At 45.5% G+C, this 17,087-nt stretch overlaps 1 protein-coding gene across 5 annotated transcripts in view; it reads left to right on the top strand.

Annotated features, from left to right (window-relative positions):
* arhgef37 (Rho guanine nucleotide exchange factor (GEF) 37) overlaps window positions 1-16,813 on the top strand; it is a 37,958-nt gene extending 21,145 nt beyond the window's left edge. For all 5 annotated transcript variants that reach the window (XM_079670663.1, XM_079670665.1, XM_079670664.1 and 2 more), the window contains 8 exons: window positions 706-810; window positions 2,789-2,902; window positions 3,659-3,828; window positions 4,868-5,015; window positions 6,368-6,496; window positions 8,217-8,412; window positions 10,508-10,665; window positions 16,368-16,813. In XM_079670663.1, the coding sequence (XP_079526789.1) occupies window positions 706-810; window positions 2,789-2,902; window positions 3,659-3,828; window positions 4,868-5,015; window positions 6,368-6,496; window positions 8,217-8,412; window positions 10,508-10,665; window positions 16,368-16,580 (1,233 nt within the window). In that variant the 3' untranslated portion in view covers window positions 16,581-16,813. The remainder of the gene's footprint in view (window positions 1-705; window positions 811-2,788; window positions 2,903-3,658; window positions 3,829-4,867; window positions 5,016-6,367; window positions 6,497-8,216; window positions 8,413-10,507; window positions 10,666-16,367) is intronic.
* The last annotated feature ends 274 nt before the right edge of the window (window positions 16,814-17,087 follow it).

Raw genomic sequence — 17,087 nt, 5'->3', positions numbered from 1 at the left:
CAGAGGAAGCTGGAGCACAATCGGCCATTGTTGTTCTTGTTGGTATCAGCTGTGAGGGGTTTCCGTGCGCTTTGGCCACAGCACCAGTCGGACTCTGGGCAGTGTGAAAAGAGCCGGAGCTAAACCGAAGAACCGGTTCTGAACCTGAAAAGCTCTAGCACGGAGCTTGAATCGGAGTTGCGTTGGTGTGAATGAGGTATCAGAGACACGTCTGGCTGATGGTCCGTGTGTTTCCTGCACAGAGGAGAGATTTATGAGCTTTTATTGAACCTGCTGTTTGCTCAGGCTGATGCACTCGGGTCACTCTGGGCTGATCATGAGTTCACGTCCATAAAGCATCCTCTCATCTCCCTGGTTTCCCTTTCAACAGGATTTCATCTGTTTTTCCTCCACCTTCTTGATCGTTGTACATTTCTCAGGCAACATGTGGGTTGAAGCTGCTTTGCATACATGTAGAAAGTAAAGGAAGGGCTCTTTAAAGCTCTGCAAAGACCCATGTTCTATGCAATCACTTGTAATGATGTTTGCTATGTTTCTTGGTGACTCAAAGCCTCAGAGGAGCTCTCTCTAATGTGTGTTTCTTGGATGTGAAAGCAGTCGAGCTCAGACTGTAGAGCAGTGTGTCTAGAAACCGTTCTCTCTGAGAGGTAAGCAGTGTTTCCAGAGGCTCTCAGGTGATTCCCTGTGGTTCCTCCCTCTGTGCAGCTGGTGGACGAGGAGTTCGACGCTCTGGAAGGTTTCTTCTACGTTCTGGAGCACGGCATCCTGCAGCTGCTGGAGAACGTGGAGACCTACCTGCTGCACCTGCAGGTAACTATTAACACGGTATGCCTGCTCCACCTGCAGGTACGCTGTGCTTACAGTCTCTCTATATATTCATGAGAGGAAACAGCTGGTCCTACATCCCATCATTAAGACCCCATTTACATGGGAACGCAAATTAAATGCAAACTAATCGAATACGATATCAACAAAGTCTTCCGTCCACACGAGACCGCTGGAGACGCTGTAGTACATATGCCGGGCCTGTAAGTGGCGCTGTACTTCCGCCACGAAATACACCAAAAGCAGCGAAGAAGACCCCCGACCACGGTTGCCATGGTTGCCCTTCTGTTTGTTCTCCGCATGGATGTAGCAACATGTAGTTCATGTAGTTCTCCATGAGCTGTAGATGTTGCACTAGCAGAGGCGGGGAGAGGCGGGGCTCTGGCTTCATGGTTATCAGGAAATGATCGTATAGGACGTACACACGGAGCCGTTTGCCCCCCCCCCCCCGAGCGTTCCGTCCGCAGATCTACCCACCTTGGGACACGTTATCGTTTGAGGGGTTCGTTTCCGCGTTTCTGTGACGGCTTCGTGTGAACGAACGGGCTATACCAAAGAGAAAAGTAGCGGATACAACTGTTCACGTTCCCGTGTAAACGGCACAGAAACCAGAAACCCCCTCGTCTTTAGCCATTTACAAATCCACCGTCGTCTCTATTCCCACGGGTCAATCACAGCGCAGCGTCACACCTTTTAAATCTGCTCTCTCCCCTCCTCACAGCTCTCGTTCCTCTAAATCAGGGGTGTCAAACTCAAGGCCCGGGGGCCAAATCCGGCCCGTGACTTCATTTTCTGCGGCCCCACAAGAGCTTGCAAAGAATATAATATGTTTATTATCCGGTTACATGAGGATTTACAGAAGCACGTTGCCCATAAACTACATGTCCCACAATGCATCTCAAATTAGACTTTTTTTTCTCCGAATTTGACTTTTTTTCTTCTAAATATGCCTTTTTTCTTAGAATGTGCCCTTTTCTTAGAATTTGATTCTTTTTTTTAAATGTTACTTTTTTTGAAATGTCACTTCTGTTTTTTGATGATCCAGTCGTCATGACTCCAGTCTTTTATGAATCGGAAAATGTCTGTGTATTTATTTGCTTTGTCCTACGTAAGCAACCTTCCCACGCAAGGCTTTATAAATGAGCCCCTGGTCTAAAGGATCAGACTTTAGCTGTGGACTTTCTGCTCTCCACTGACTGGAGGAACCATGTTTCTCCGAGTCTCTGTGTGCACTCTGAGGTTCCTAGGACAGAGGTGCTGTGTGCACTCTGAGGTCCCTAGGACAGAGGTGCTGTGTGCACTCTGAGGTCCCTAGGACAGAGGTGCTGTGTGCACTCTGAGGTCCCTAGGACAGAGGTGCTGTGTGTCGCTCCACACCTTTAAATCAGTTTTTCCTCTTTCCATTTCCAAACATCAGCGATCAGCGTGTTCCCACATTCCCCTGCTCACATGGACCCAATGCTTTGCTCGCTCTAATGTCCTGTTTGTGTTGTTGCCATCTTTATCAACACTTGCTCGACAAATAAGCAGTTTTTAAGCTTTTTAGATACATAAGGTGAATAAGGCCAGTCATTGTTATCACACCATCAAGCTGTGCTCTTTCCGGAGTGACTGATAAGGTGTCTTCTATATCCACAACACCACTTCCCTTATTGAGACGTTTGCACGTACACAAACTAGAGAAACACTGGTGATGTGTGTGTGTGTGTGTGTGTGTGTGTGTGTGTGTGTGTGTGTGTGTGTGTGTGTGTGTGTGTGTGTGTGTGTGTGTGTGTGTGTGTGTGTGTGTGTGTGTGTGTGTGTGTGTGTGTGTGTGTGTGTGTGTGTGTGTGTGTGTGTGTGTGTGTGTGTGTGTGTGTGTGTGTGTGTGTGTGTGTGTGTGTGTGTGTGTGTGTGTGTGTGTGTGTGTGTGTGTGTGTGTGTGTGTGTGTGGTCTAACAGCTTCTTCTTCGTTGGTTGTCAGGGCTTCCTGTCCTGCAGGACGGAGGACTTTGATCTGGATCTGGACGGAGAGAAAGCTCCGATCTGCTACAAGGAGATCTCCACGGCTCTCAGGCAGTGGATCCTCCCCACCTTCGTGAGTTCATCAGATAATATCATACTGGGAGTCTTCAGATACTCAACCTAATGCCAGTAGAGACATCATGGACTAGATCACTAGAAGCTCCTTTAAGTGTACTTCAATAAAGTTATTGGTGAAGAATGGACCCTAGTAGTCTGAACGATGACTATACATACACATAAGATTAAAACGGGCATAAGTACATGTCAAAATACAAGGTGACATGCATTAAAACAATTCTGTGCATGATCAAACTAAATAGGATATATAAACAGCAGGGTAGTGTGGTGTGTAGATATATACATATCAGTATGAGCATGTGTCTGATGACGAGCGTTACTTATGTAGAAAACTCTCCCTGGTCACCGGCTTGATCTTCAACATCTGGATCCATGTATCTGTGATCCTCTCCAGAATGGAAGTAGTCATCACATACAGAGCATCAACTAGTTCCTGAACAGTGTCCTTCACATGCTGATATCCAAGAGAGGGAGTTCCACAGTCACAAGATGGAGGAATAGAAAGCAGTATTCAATGTTTACTTCAGATTAGCTCCACGTCAGAAATGATCATGCTTGTCATATGTCTCTCTCCATAGAGGCTGAATCATCATGTTAATCACATAGCTATCATATGCCTCAAACAGTCCTGATGCTCTTCTAGGTAATCACACATCCTGTCATGTTCACAGCTAGTTGGGAAACCTTTGTGAGCATGTTAGTCTCATGTTGGAAGAGGACATTCAGGATTTTCACAACAATTTCCCTTCAGGAGAAGAGGATGAGGAAGATGATCCTCCTGCCCCTCCTCTCTCTGAAGGACCTCCTGCTGGGCCCCAGGAACCTGATCAGGAAACGTCTCGACAAACTGCTGGACTACGAGATGATCGAGACCAAAACCACGCTGAGCTACGAGGAGCAGGGGGTCGTGAACACATACAGGTAGAGAGAGAGAGACACACAGGTAGAGAGAGAGAGAGAGAGAGACACAGGTAGAGAGAGAGAGAGGTAGAGAGAGAGAGGTAGGTAGAGAGAGAGAGAGAGAGAGAGAGACACAGGTAGAGAGAGGGAGAGTTAGAGAGAGGTAAAGACACAGGTAGAGAGACAGAGAGACACACAAACAGAGAGGTAGAGAGGTAGAGAGGTAGAGAGAGGTAGAGAGAGGTAGAGAGAGAGAGGTAGAGAGAGAGAGGTAGAGAGAGAGAGAGAAAGGTAGAGAGAGAGAGAGAGAATTATTAAGCCCAACATTAAACCTTAGTGATGAAAGTAAAATGTCTCCAACCCCACCCTACCTGTCTCTCCCTCCATCACCACCCTACCTGTCTCTCCCTCCATCACCACCCTACCTGTCTCTCCCTCCATCACCCCCCCCCCTGTCTCTCCCTCCAACACCACCCTCCCTGTCTCTCCCTCCATCACCCCCCTCCCTGTCTCTCCCTCCATCACCACCCTACCTGTCTCTCCCTCCATCACCCCCCTCCCTGTCTCTCCCTCCAACCCCACCCTCCCTGTCTCTCCCTCCAACACCCCCCTCCCTGTCTCTCCCTCCATCACCACCCTACCTGTCTCTCCCTCCATCACCACCCTACCTGTCTCTCCCTCCAACACCCCCCTCCCTGTCTCTCCCTCCATCACCACCCTACCTGTCTCTCCCTCCAACACCCCCCTCCCTGTCTCTCCCTCCAACCCCACCCTCCCTGTCTCTCCCTCCAACCCCACCCTCCCTGTCTCTCCCTCCATCACCACCCTCCCTGTCTCTCCCTCCATCACCACCCTCCCTGTCTCTCCCTCCATCACCACCCTCCCTGTCTCTCCCTCCAACCCCACCCTCCCTGTCTCTCCCTCCAACCCCACCCTCCCTGTCTCTCCCTCCAACACCCCCCTCCCTGTCTCTCCCTCCAACACCACCCTCCCTGTCTCTCCCTCCAACACCCCCCCCCCTGTCTCTCCCTCCCTCACCACCCTCCCTGTCTCTCCCCAGGACGATGAACACCCTGCTGCTCTCCGAGCTGCCTCAGTTCAACAGCCTGGCTCTGCAGCTGATCTGGAGTCTGCTGGGATCGTTCAGCTGCGTTCAGAAGGACCTGGCCTCTGACATGGAGACGCTGTTCCTCAGCTTCGCTCAGCAGGTAAACGCTCACACAGGTATCAGGATTTCAGGTATCAGGGTTGTGACAGATTCAAGAACCGATCATAAAACGGTACAATGACAGGGCAGTGAAACAGCAAAACAAACAACAAACAACAACAAAGAATCTGTACGGTGAGGAGCTCTTTGTTTACCTCACGGTCTGTCTTCCTTTCTAGTTATTCTCTATTTAAAAGTCACCTTTTCAGAAACAAGGCGTTGAGGGTCATAACGTGTTCTTTAAAATGTTATACATAAAAAAATTACTTAGATATTCAAGTTTTTTTAATCAGAAATATTTCTTTTCCCTATATTTATACTTTTTGAACGTACTTTTTCACAGTGGATACAAAAGTATTTACAAAACAAAAAGTCTTTACATCTGACATGACCGAATACTTAAACATAATACAGGAAAGCTTACCTTACATATAGAATGGGAGGGATGAAACCCTCTTTAGTGGTCTCACATGCAGAGCACACGGTGACAGTGTTCTCTGCATTTAACCCAGATGTCCGGTGCCTTGCTCAAGGGCACCACGGCAGGGCAGGAGGTGAACTGGGACCTCTCCAAGTAGCAGTCCACACTCCATATTTAGGTCTGTTCGGGGACTTGAACCGGCGACCCTACGGCTCACAGTCCAAGCCCCTACTGACTGAGACACTGCCCGTAAATAGTGGCAGTCATGTGATCATTCATCATGTGACTTTGTGTTGTGTTATTTACAGACATGATGAGGGCAAAGCAGAACAACAAATAAACATGTTAGCCCCAGAGAGGATACAAACGTGATTACTTTGGTTTCATTTCTACACATCTTTCACTGTCGACATGAACATTTATTTGACTTTTTGGTCTGTTTGATTTTCTATTTTGGGATGTTTGTATTTTATGTTTATGTGCCTTGTTTTAACACACTGCTGTTTTTGTATATTTCTGGTACTTTAATATTCATTTCAAAATACATTTACGACATTAATTTGGCCCTTATCTTTTTAGTTTTCACATACAAAGGCCCCAATAAGGCTGTCAGTACTGCACATATGCTATTCCTATTTTATTTCTATACCTATATATTCAATGTAAATATTACTATATTTTTATGTTATTATAGTTTACTTGCATACTTTTCTTATCAGTGTTTACATTTTTGTTGTATTTGTATGTATGTTTATGTTTGCACCAAAAACACAGAGACAAATTCCTCGTCCGTGTTAAGCTACTATTTGAATGTTCTATCGATGGAAGGTCTCCTGCATTAAGCAGACTTCCACCATGTTCGCTTTATTAAAAATAATCCAGAATTGGGATCAAAAAAGTAAATCTTATCTTTTCTTAATTTCTTCTCCCAGCTCCCTAAAAGCTCCCTCAGCCCCAGTGCATTCTGGGAGTGGGCGGAGGTTGCGGTGCTGGATGAAGCTCGGAAACTGGAGACTTTGTGCCGGAGCGTCGAGGAGACCCTGAACGCACCGTCCAGCCAGGTGAGTTCAGGTGAAACAGGAAGTGTGTCACGATTGGTCCGTTTCAGAATAATAGATATGATATGTTTTATAATGATTGATCATGAAAGTGTTCTCAAAGCTGGTAAAGGTGCAGCTAGTTTGAATGACTTTGTATACTGCAGGGTAGCTTGTGGATTTACTCCAGGTGGAACTAAAGTCTGATTTAACACTTGATTAGATTTCACATCATTCATCCAGGTCTGTGAAGTAACTAAAGGGATTAAATACATGCAGTGGAGTAAAAGTACACCATGTACCTCTGAACTGGAGTGGAGTAAAAGTACTAAGTATCATACAATGGAAATACTCAAGTACAAGTATCTCAAAATGTAAGTACAGTACTTGAGTAAATGTACTTAGTTACGTTACACCTCTGGGCATTTCCAGTAGTAACTATTTACTTTCTACCTGCGTAAAAGAAAGCGTTTTTTACTCATGGACTAGACGAGGATGTAGTTAGGTCGAGGGAAAGTAGTTCCTGCATTAAACTGCTAACACCAGGGACTCTTTAAAGACACATTAATGCAGAGTTTAAATCGTTCTTTTTAGAAGCCGAGTTCAATCTACTTCCATTATATACAAGAAAAGGCAGACATCTCCACAGCTGATATCCCAACATCTGGTGACTCAATCAGAAACAGAACATATCCAATTGTCTCTTTCTTAAGGTGTGTCCGGTTGTGCTTCCTGTTTTAAACTGGGTCACATTCCTGAACACCTGCCCGGCAGCTTGAGCTTCTGCACAGTCACCTAATGATTTATAATTATTCATAAAGCAGATCGTACCGCTCTCTGACGGGGAAACTGCTCGTCACTGTCAGACCTGTTATTGTTGTGCAGGAGGAAGAATGTGCCGAGTCATCGCGGAGACTCAGATCTGTGTTTACGTCACACGTGATACTATTCCACTGACGTGTGAGACTTTACTAAAGCATCCCTCGTGATTTATATCAGGGATTTGTTCCTTTGTATTCATAGAAGTACATCTACTCAAGTACTCTGCTTTAAAGAGTCCTCTCCTGCTGATGTTCAGGTGTATGTCAGTATGTAGTGCCTCTACTTTAAAGAGTCCTCTCCTGCTGATGTTCAGGTGTATGTCAGTATGTAGTGCCTCTACTTTAAAGAGTCCTCTCCTGCTGATGTTCAGGTGTATATCAGTATCTAGTGCCTCTACTTTAAAGAGTCCTCTCCTGCTGATGTTCAGGTGTATATCAGTATCTAGTGTCTCTACTTTAAAGAGTCCTCTCCTGCTGATGTTCAGGTGTATATCAGTATGTAGTGTCTCTACTTTAAAGAGTCCTCTCCTGCTGATGTTCAGGTGTATATCAGTATGTAGTGTCTCTACTTTAAAGAGTTCTCTCCTGCTGATGTTCAGGTGTATATCAGTATGTAGTGTCTCTACTTTAAAGAGTCCTCTCCTGCTGATGTTCAGGTGTATATCAGTGTGTAGTGTCTCTACTTTAAAGAGTCCTCTCCTGCTGATGTTCAGGTGTATATCAGTATGTAGTGTCTCTACTTTAAAGAGTCCTCTCCTGCTGATGTTCAGGTGTATATCAGTATGTAGTGTCTCTACTTTAAAGAGTCCTCTCCTGCTGATGTTCAGGTGTATATCAGTATGTAGTGTCTCTACTTTAAAGAGTCCTCTCCTGCTGATGTTCAGGTGTATCTTATCGTATCGTTTCTTATGTCCATGTTTCAGCCGCTGAGCCCCTCCTCTCAGCAGCGCCTCCAGCAGCTTACGGAGAGGCACGGATCGGAGAAGATATTCCAGGTGTCGGTGTGTGTGGTGGGCGGCAGAGACCTGGACCTGAGCCTGGCCCGAGGAGAGCTGGTGGGGGTCATCAGCTGGGCCGACACCAGGGGGGACAAACGCAGGTGGCTGGTGGACGCTGGAGGTGAGAGGGGGATAAAAACTGCAATATTATCTGTATTTAATCTTAATAGTACAAATTGTTAAGTAGCTTTAATGACAGGTGCTGCTGTTGGAAATACACTCAATGCATCTTTCTGAAATGTAGCTATTTGGCTCCATCTTGTGGGCGTGTGGTGGTACTGCAGATAACCATTAATTACACAGGTGCAACACAACAGAAGCAAACACACACACACACACACACACACACACACACAGACACACACACACACACACACACTGGAGGTGAGAGGAAACTAGATGCTGCTGCTGGGTTATAATATTATCTGTATTTTGTCTTAATATCACCAGAGATGTCAAACTTAAACACACCCATTAATCAAGTAGAAGTACAGATACTCGTGTTTAAAAATACTCTGGTAAAAGTACTGCCTAAACTTATTTACTCAAGTAAAAGTGGCTTTGAAATGTACTTAAGTAAAAAGTACCCATAACTACCATCTGTTTTAAAGAGTACCTGACCTCCCTTTATATTAATAGAACAATATTTTCATTGTTAGCTAATGGATGTTCACATGCTGAACACTAAAATAAGTAGTTGAGTAAAGTACTGATACCGGGAAAATGTACTTAAGTACAGTAAGGGAGTATTTGTACTCCAGCACTTCCCACCTCTGAATATCACACATGTTTAGCAGCTTTAAGGACAGATGCTGCTGGAGAAGATACTGTAGTTTACTGTCAGAGCAGCTTTCTGAAATGTAGCTGTTTGGCGCCATCTCGTGGGATATTGGTTGTAATGCAAGTAACCATCAGAATCTGAATCAAGTTTATTGCCGAAAACTAAGGCTGCAGCCACCCTAGGTCGACACGGAAACGCAGAAAACGATAACGGGTCCCAAGGTGGGTACGTGTTTACGCCTATACGCGATCATTTCCTGCTAACGATGACGCAATAGCCCCAGTGTTTGGAGCCAGGTCCCGGTATCTCGCAGGACAGTGCACCCAGCAGGAGCTTCCAGCTAGATTTGATCGATATGGACATAAACGCGAGTGAAGTCTAATCGGACAGGAGAGGAGACACGCAGCTCTGCATGATAACCTGCAGCTCCGCCCGCAGTGATGGAGCGATGAGCGGAACAAAACACACACTTCAAGTCAGATCACCACCCTTAGCTATTACCTCTCAAACTACCTAAATTAGTTATACATATGTTTATTTTGACGGTCGGGTCACTCATTACTGGATCAGCTAGCTAGAGAGGGGGAGGAAAAGAGAGGCTCCGTCCTCCATGTATTATTCTTATATCATTTATATAGAGTCGTTATTAATTTGTTTTAAAGCTCAATAAATAACAAAGAAGACCTTTGACCGGCACTTTTCTAATTTTGTCCGGAAGATTTAAACTTTAACGGACATCTTGACCGGCGAAACCCCACCTCTGCTGCTAAATCCAGCGCTGAGAATAAACAGAAGGGCAACCATGGCAACCATGCATGCGCGGGAAGTCTTCTTCACTGCTTTTGTGGCAGGACTACAGCGCCACTTACAGGCCCGGCATATGTACTACAGCGCTTTCGAGCGGTCTCTGTTTGTGGTGCCTGTTGCGTGTGGACGACGGACTTTTTTTTAATAACAATTCCGGTCCGTTTGCGTTATAGTCCTCGTGTGGCTCCAGCGTTAGTTGCAAAAATAGATAATACAAAATAAATATATAGGGATAATAAAACATATTTATTTTAAGATACAATTTAGCATTAAAAAAGGATGCTAAAGACGAGCATTTACACAAAATGTAACTATACAAATAACCTTAAGCTAAAAAACTAAAACACTTAGGACAATGAGTATTTGGAGAACTACAGTATACAAACATTAGCATGGCTCACAGCATCAGCCTGCTGCGCTGTCTGTCCCCCTCTTGCTCCTTCACATTGAACTCCTTTTAATGTTATATATTATTTGCACAGGGAGTGTAGAATCATACCTATTTCACACCAGCAACCAAAACACATTCAGAAAGCCATTGACTTCCATTGGACAGGAAGTGATGAAATGCTGACTCATTCCTGCTGTTTTAGGACTCATTCCCTGTTGATTTTGATGTTGTCTGCAGGTAGACGAGGGTACGCTCCTTCCTCGAAGCTGATTCGCTATCACCAGGCGTCAGAAGCCCCGCCCCCTTCTCCACACCTGACCCTACCTGACGGGGGGGCAATCAGACGACACTCCTACACCCCCGAGAGCCTAAGGCTGACCGTGCACAGCTTCCAGGTGTGTGTGTGTGTGTGTGTGTTCATTTCCTTAATTGCACTACACACACTCAATGTGTCTGTTTTAGCAATTTGGTTTAAATTAATAATGCATCATAATTATTATACATAATATGAATCTGCAAATTAAATACTGTCTAATGTTTTGGCATAACAAGTGAAAAGAAGTTGCATAACATTTAAATAACAACTACATGTAAGTTCCTCTAAAGTCGTACTGATAGTCCTAGAGTAGTGTGCTTCAGTGACTATCCAATTAACCAATTAACTTCCACTATAACGAGCACTGGGGGGGTGTGTGTGTGTGTGTGTGTGTGTGTGTGTGTGTGTGTGTGTGTGTGTGTGTGTGTGTGTGTGTGTGTGTGTGTGTGTGTGTGTGTGTGTGTGTGTGTGTGTGTGTGTGTGTGTGTGTGTGTGTGTGTGTGTGTGTGTGTGTGTGTGTGTGTGTGTGTGTGTGTGTGTGTGTGTGTGTGTGTGTGTGTGTGTGTGTGTGTGTGTGTGTGTGTGTGTGTGTGTGTGTGTGTGTATCCATTTCCTTAATTACACTTCACACACTTGATGTAGCTGAAGCTTTTATTGATTGATTGGATGGCATTCTGCTGAGTAGGCAACACTTTGTCACCTGACTGTGTGCATGCATGCATATGTTATTAATGGAAATGTCTATAATTGGCAGTTTAACCTTGTAAGTGGGTTACTGTGTGAAAGGTTGAGTTAATTTATGCAGCGTGCAGGCTGAGATTGTGTGTGTGAGCTAGGTGTGTGTTGTGAGAATTATAGGGGAATGGTGTGGTTAGTGTGTGACGATTTATGTGTGTGTGCATGGGAGAGAGATTTAGACGAGGGGTTGATAAAGCGTTAAATGTGTTAGGCATAGTGTGTGTGTGTGTGTGTGTGTGTGTGTGTGTGTGGTGTGAGATGTGTGTGTGTGTGTCGGTGTGTCTGCACACTGCCTGTTAAAGTGAGTGATTGCTTGAGTGACCTTTATAGAGGCGTCTTTCATCCCCCCCATGTCCATAACACATGACCCTGAGACTACACACACACACACACACACACACACACACACACACACACACACACACACACACACACACACACACACACACACACACACACACACACACACACACACACTTCAGGTGTATATCAGTATTTAGTGTCTCTACTGTGACCCTGAACGTTGGGATTTGATCCTCTGCAGACCGTTCACATGCACTAAAACCTATATATCACACTAGAGGAGAGGGAGCACCACAAAAAGCAGAATAGGGTCTCTTTTTATTGTAGTATTTATTTCTATGTTGGCAACCACACACTCTTCAACTAGTTTACTTCCAGGAGACACAGCTGATGGCCGACGGTCATTTTAATTTGTTTGGTTCTGTGTCTTCTTTCTGCCCGGCAACATGCTAATTAAATGCTAATTGGTGCAGAGCTAATGCTGCAGCTGAGCCCCGAGCGTGTGTGTGTGTGTGTGCGGCCTAGCATTACTATACTTGTGGGGACCTAAATCTGTTACACAGTCACGTGTGGGGACTCGCCTCCCTTATGGGGACAAAATGGAGGTCCCCCTAAGGGGAATCATTCATGTTAGGGTGCAGACATGGCTAGGTTTAGGGTTAGGCATGTGTTGGTTATGGTTATGGTTAGGGTAAGTCTCCAGGATAGAAATGTACAGTAGGGTCTCCAGCTCATAGAACCTGCCGGATGCTATCCTGCACATGTCGGGACACTGCCCACAATTGTTAACCCTGTTCAGGATCGGAAATGACATCTTTAACCGGAAAGAGGCCGTACCTGTTCTCTCTGTGGAGTGATGTTGATACCTTTTGGAGTTTTTGAGGACTGGATCATTTGGATTGGACAGATTGCTTTTCTATTTGAGAAAAATTGTCCACAGTAGAGATAATCATTTAAATGTTCTGTACAATTCTATCATAAAACTTTGGGTTACTCAACAGTGTGCGAAAAAGTACACGTCCCACCGTCCGGGACGTGTTATTTACAATATCGGACAAGTAGATCTTTCAATTGACTTGTCCGGCGGACAAGTGACGTTTTTTGCCCTCATTTATTGTCAAATTATTGATAGATTCAGTTTACAAAAGGCAGAACTCATTCGCAAATTGTACGTGTCTGCCATCGTTCGTTTAGAAATGTTAGTTTCGGTTCTGCTTGTCGATTCCTAAGGAAATGCATCTCGCCGCTTTCTGTACAGTTAGACGGGGGCGGGGTGGGGCGGGACGTGTAGCACAGTTGCAGGGCTGGGAAGCAAAATTTGGTTCCGAGTAGGAACAAATAACAATTGTCCGGTCCCGGGATTGATAAGAGTTGTGAGGACAGGAGGAGAGGACGAGCCCCGCGGACCGCAGCTCTCTCTCTCTCTCTCTCTCTATGCTCCGGATCAGCTGATCGCTGCACGGTGCAGCTCAGCGTCTCTCTCTCTCTCTCTCTTTCTACACACAGCGGATCCGCTGCCCGTTTAACAGCCTCATCTTTGTCAATCTTTCTTATGTTCTTTCTCTAACACGTAATGAAGGTTATTTAGCGTTTTAGCTCCTGTGTTGTTAATATTGACCACTATTTCCTTTATGAAGTGAAACAGCCTCCCTGTGTCCTCGCGCTGTACTCACATCCCCGGACCCCCAGACTCGGAGGAGCACAGGGATGTCAGTATTGTTTATGAAGCAGGGTATAGAAAGTAGCTACATTATTGAAATGAAAATACTATTTATTTACTTTTACAAACAGTGAACAGCTGGGCAGCTGCAGCATGTGTATTGCAGGACATGTGTAAGCGTCTTTGAGTTTTAGAAAAGCGCTAGGCCTATAGGCTATAAATATAATGTATTATTATTATTATTATTATTAGGCCTATGTGTTGGACATGTGTGGTTGGACTCTGTCTCACAGGCAGGTTGCAGCATGTGTGTTGCAGGACATGTGTTGGACACACAGGCTGTGTGGTTGGACTCAGTCTCACAGGCAGGTTGCAGTGTAACATCAGAGGAGACTGGGCCAATTGTACATTCTCAAACTGCACCACTTAGAACTAACTAAACAATGCAGAGATTATGTTTATATAATTGTATTCAATAACCGTAATAAATTAAACAGTATGAAGTGATTTGTAAATAGGAATACAGATTTGACTTAATGTTTTCATAAATATATTTTTCTCCCAATTTGTCATGGGACTTATTTTTACCCTCTCAAAGAACCGGAATCGAGAACCGAAAATAACTGGAATCGAAAAGCAGAACCGGAATCGTTAAAATCCAAACGATACCCAACACTATGTGTGATGCAGTAAAATCTTACCGCTATGTCGTAAAAACCGTGGGAAAATGTCAAATACGATGGCGAAGAAGAAGATTCCAGTGGCCCCAATTTGTGTCCATTCTGGACAAGTGAAAAATGTATTCGGACAAGTAAATTGCCAAACTCACTTGTCCATGGACAAGTACTCTCTAAAAACTTTTTCTCACACTGCTCAACATCCCCGGGTTCACTTTCCCGCAACTGGATAATTTGGGTGTAATAGATTACATGTTGCAGTGTTATGTAATCATGATACTAAATAAAATGTATTCACGTTAAGAAAATCTCACTTCCTGCTCATTTCCTGGTTGTAAATCAGAGCTTCAGGTGAGGCTGAAGAGGTCCGACTTGTAGAATAAAGTGTGATTTCAGGTTCCTGGCCGATGGATCCTGAGACGTGTTGAAGTGGAGACACTTTACAGATGATCTGTTGACCTTTCCTCTGATGCCACATGTCACATTATCCTCCTCTATTAACCAGTAAGGTCAGAATGAAGTGGCTCCCTCTTACCGCAGCGTTTCCCCCTGTGTGCATGCACGCTGTAAACATTACGTCTTATTTCTAATCTGAAGATGTGTTTAGACTTAATGTAAGACCTCGTAACTTGAGAAGTCCCAATGCAGGGTCTTGTTTTCGGACAATGCATCTTAAGACTCTTGAAGACATCTCATTTTGAGTTGGGTCTCAGATGAAACGAGGCTTTTTAAGCAGCTGTGTTGTTTGTAAAAGATGGATCCTTTTACTTGATTTTAGAAAACACTTATTTTCTGGAAAATCCCAAGAAAACTGAAAACTGTTGAGCATCTCTGGATTATTATTCTGTAACAACATCTCCTGATTCTGGTCAATTATAGTTCAACATAAGTTTTACCAGATAATTACAAGATGTGATTTATCTAACTATCCCTTCTTATTTCAGGAAGTCTAACCGAGCAAACTGTCCCTTGTTCTATCGGCTGACCTTTGAACTTATTACAAGTGAAAACACCTTGTTTTCAACTTGTTTTTGGAGCAGCCTTTCCCCAGTGTGAGTCCACAGAGAGTCAGAGGTACAGATGTGTCATGTGTGATCCTGAACATGCCAGAAATGGACTCAGCATCCTCAGTAAACCCTGAACCACTCCAAACAGGTCCAAACCGGTCTACACCTTAGGCGCGTTCACACCGCAGTACTTTTCCCACTTTAGTTCCGATATAATTCCGAAATGTCGCGTTCACACCAAAAAGAGCCGTAACTCAAATTAGTTCATGAGAACCTTTTTCTCCCACGAAAGTACCTGCTCTCTGTCTGATTGGCTGGGCGGATTGCAAACCACGCCCCGTACAACTCCCAAAAACTTTTGTGAAGCCGCCATTTTATTATCCTCGCATTAGCATTATTAGCATTAGCCCAGCGCACAAAGGCAGAGAGACTAACTTATGGCAACACGAAAGAAAACATGGGAGCGGTGGAGATGAGGAGGTGTCGGCGTTCTGGCGATTTACTCGGAAGGCTTCAGTAGAAGCTGCTGGGAGTCCCAGCAGCTTCTACTGAAGCCTTCCCCAACTCCGGGGACTTCCAGCCGGGGACTCCGGGTGGCAGTATACGCCGTGAAGTTGTTTGCAGCCTGCCAGTAAACCCAAAGCAGAAGAAGAAGAAGTGACGTCAGCAGCTTCATTTGCCGAATCCTCCCTCAGGGACTTATTCCGGTGTGAACATTGAAACCCTCTCCTTCTCATCGTCTTGTTTTTGTTGCATCTTTCTGTTCTCTGAACCAGTAAGGGCACAAAATACCAGCATTCAGTTTGCGGCCCGTGTGTTTATCGGTGTGCAAAGAGAACAACTGGAGAAGGCATTTTAAAACATCTCACACTCAGTTATCAGTTCATCAAGTACGGTTTGAGTTTTAAAAGGCTGTGTGTTGTGGTTTGATAAACTAGTGATCGTGCTGGTATGTTCAATGTTTGTTGTTTGTTGTTCATGTGTTGTGTCTTGATGTTTGTCTGTTGACGTTACCCATTGAGCTGCTGTGATTTCAGACTGGATCCGATCATTGAAGTGTGATCGTATCGTATTAGATAGCAGCTTATACTCTGTGATCTGAACATGGTGTCGTGGCCACAATCCTAACAGTTTCCCTTAGAACTCCATATTTCAAATGTTCCTTTTCCTGGCCACATCTCGCATGCAGTCAAAAATCCACGAGACGTTTTGAGCTCTCTTGAACATTTGATTTCCAGAAAACAAAATAAGAATCTCTTTGTAACGTAAACTTCCGCAGCAGATCCTAATAGCTGATTGACTGAGACTAAGGCTGCGTGTGAATGACGGCTGCATCATGACTCTGGAAAGACCCACTAAGACCTCCCTTTCTTTCCGTCTTGTTTTTCTCCTCCAGGTTTTGGCGGCGTACGACTTCACGGCCAGAGGGAACCACGAGGTGTCGATGCGAGCCGGAGAGGCGGTTAGAGTCCTGGAGGCCAAGGACAAACGGGGGAATCCTGAGTGGAGCCTGGTGGAGGCGGGAGGGGGAAAGAGAGGCTACGTCCCCTCCAACTATCTCACCATGATGCCTATAGGAGGGTCCGCTGGATCACACCCTCTGTTCTGAGGAAACACTGGATTCTGCTTAAAGCCTTTCATTTTGAAAAAGGCAGCCATCAAACGCTCCGCTCCTCGCCTCTGTGTCCTGGCCTCTGTGTCCTGGCCTCTGTGTCCTGGCCTCTGTGTCCTGGCCTCTGTGTCCTGGCCTCTGTGTCCTGGCCTCTGTGTCCTGGCCTCTGCGTCCTGGCCTCTGTGTCCTGGCCTCTGTGTCCTGGCCTCTGTGTCCTGGCCTCTGTGTCCTGGCCTCTGTGTCCTGGCCTCTGTGTCCTGGCCTCTGTGTCCTGGCCTCTGCGTCCTGGCCTCTGCGTCCTGGCCTCTGCGTCCTGGCCTCTGCGTCCTGGCCTCTGCGTCCTGGTCTCTGTGTCCTCGCCTCTGTGTCCTGGTCTCTGTGTCCTCGCCTCCGTGTCCTGGCCTCTGCGTCCTGTCCTGGCTTCTGTGTCCTGGCTTCCGTGTCCTGGCTTCCGTGTCCTGGCCTCCGTGTCCTGGCCTCCGTGTCCTGGCCTCCGTGTCCTGG

The sequence above is a fragment of the Notothenia rossii genome (genome assembly GCF_949606895.1).
Source record: "Notothenia rossii genome assembly, chromosome: 3".
In the NCBI taxonomy this organism is placed as follows: domain Eukaryota; kingdom Metazoa; phylum Chordata; class Actinopteri; order Perciformes; family Nototheniidae; genus Notothenia; species Notothenia rossii.
The sequence above is the reverse complement of the archived record's forward strand: the minus strand, read 5'-3'. Positions and strand labels throughout refer to the sequence as shown.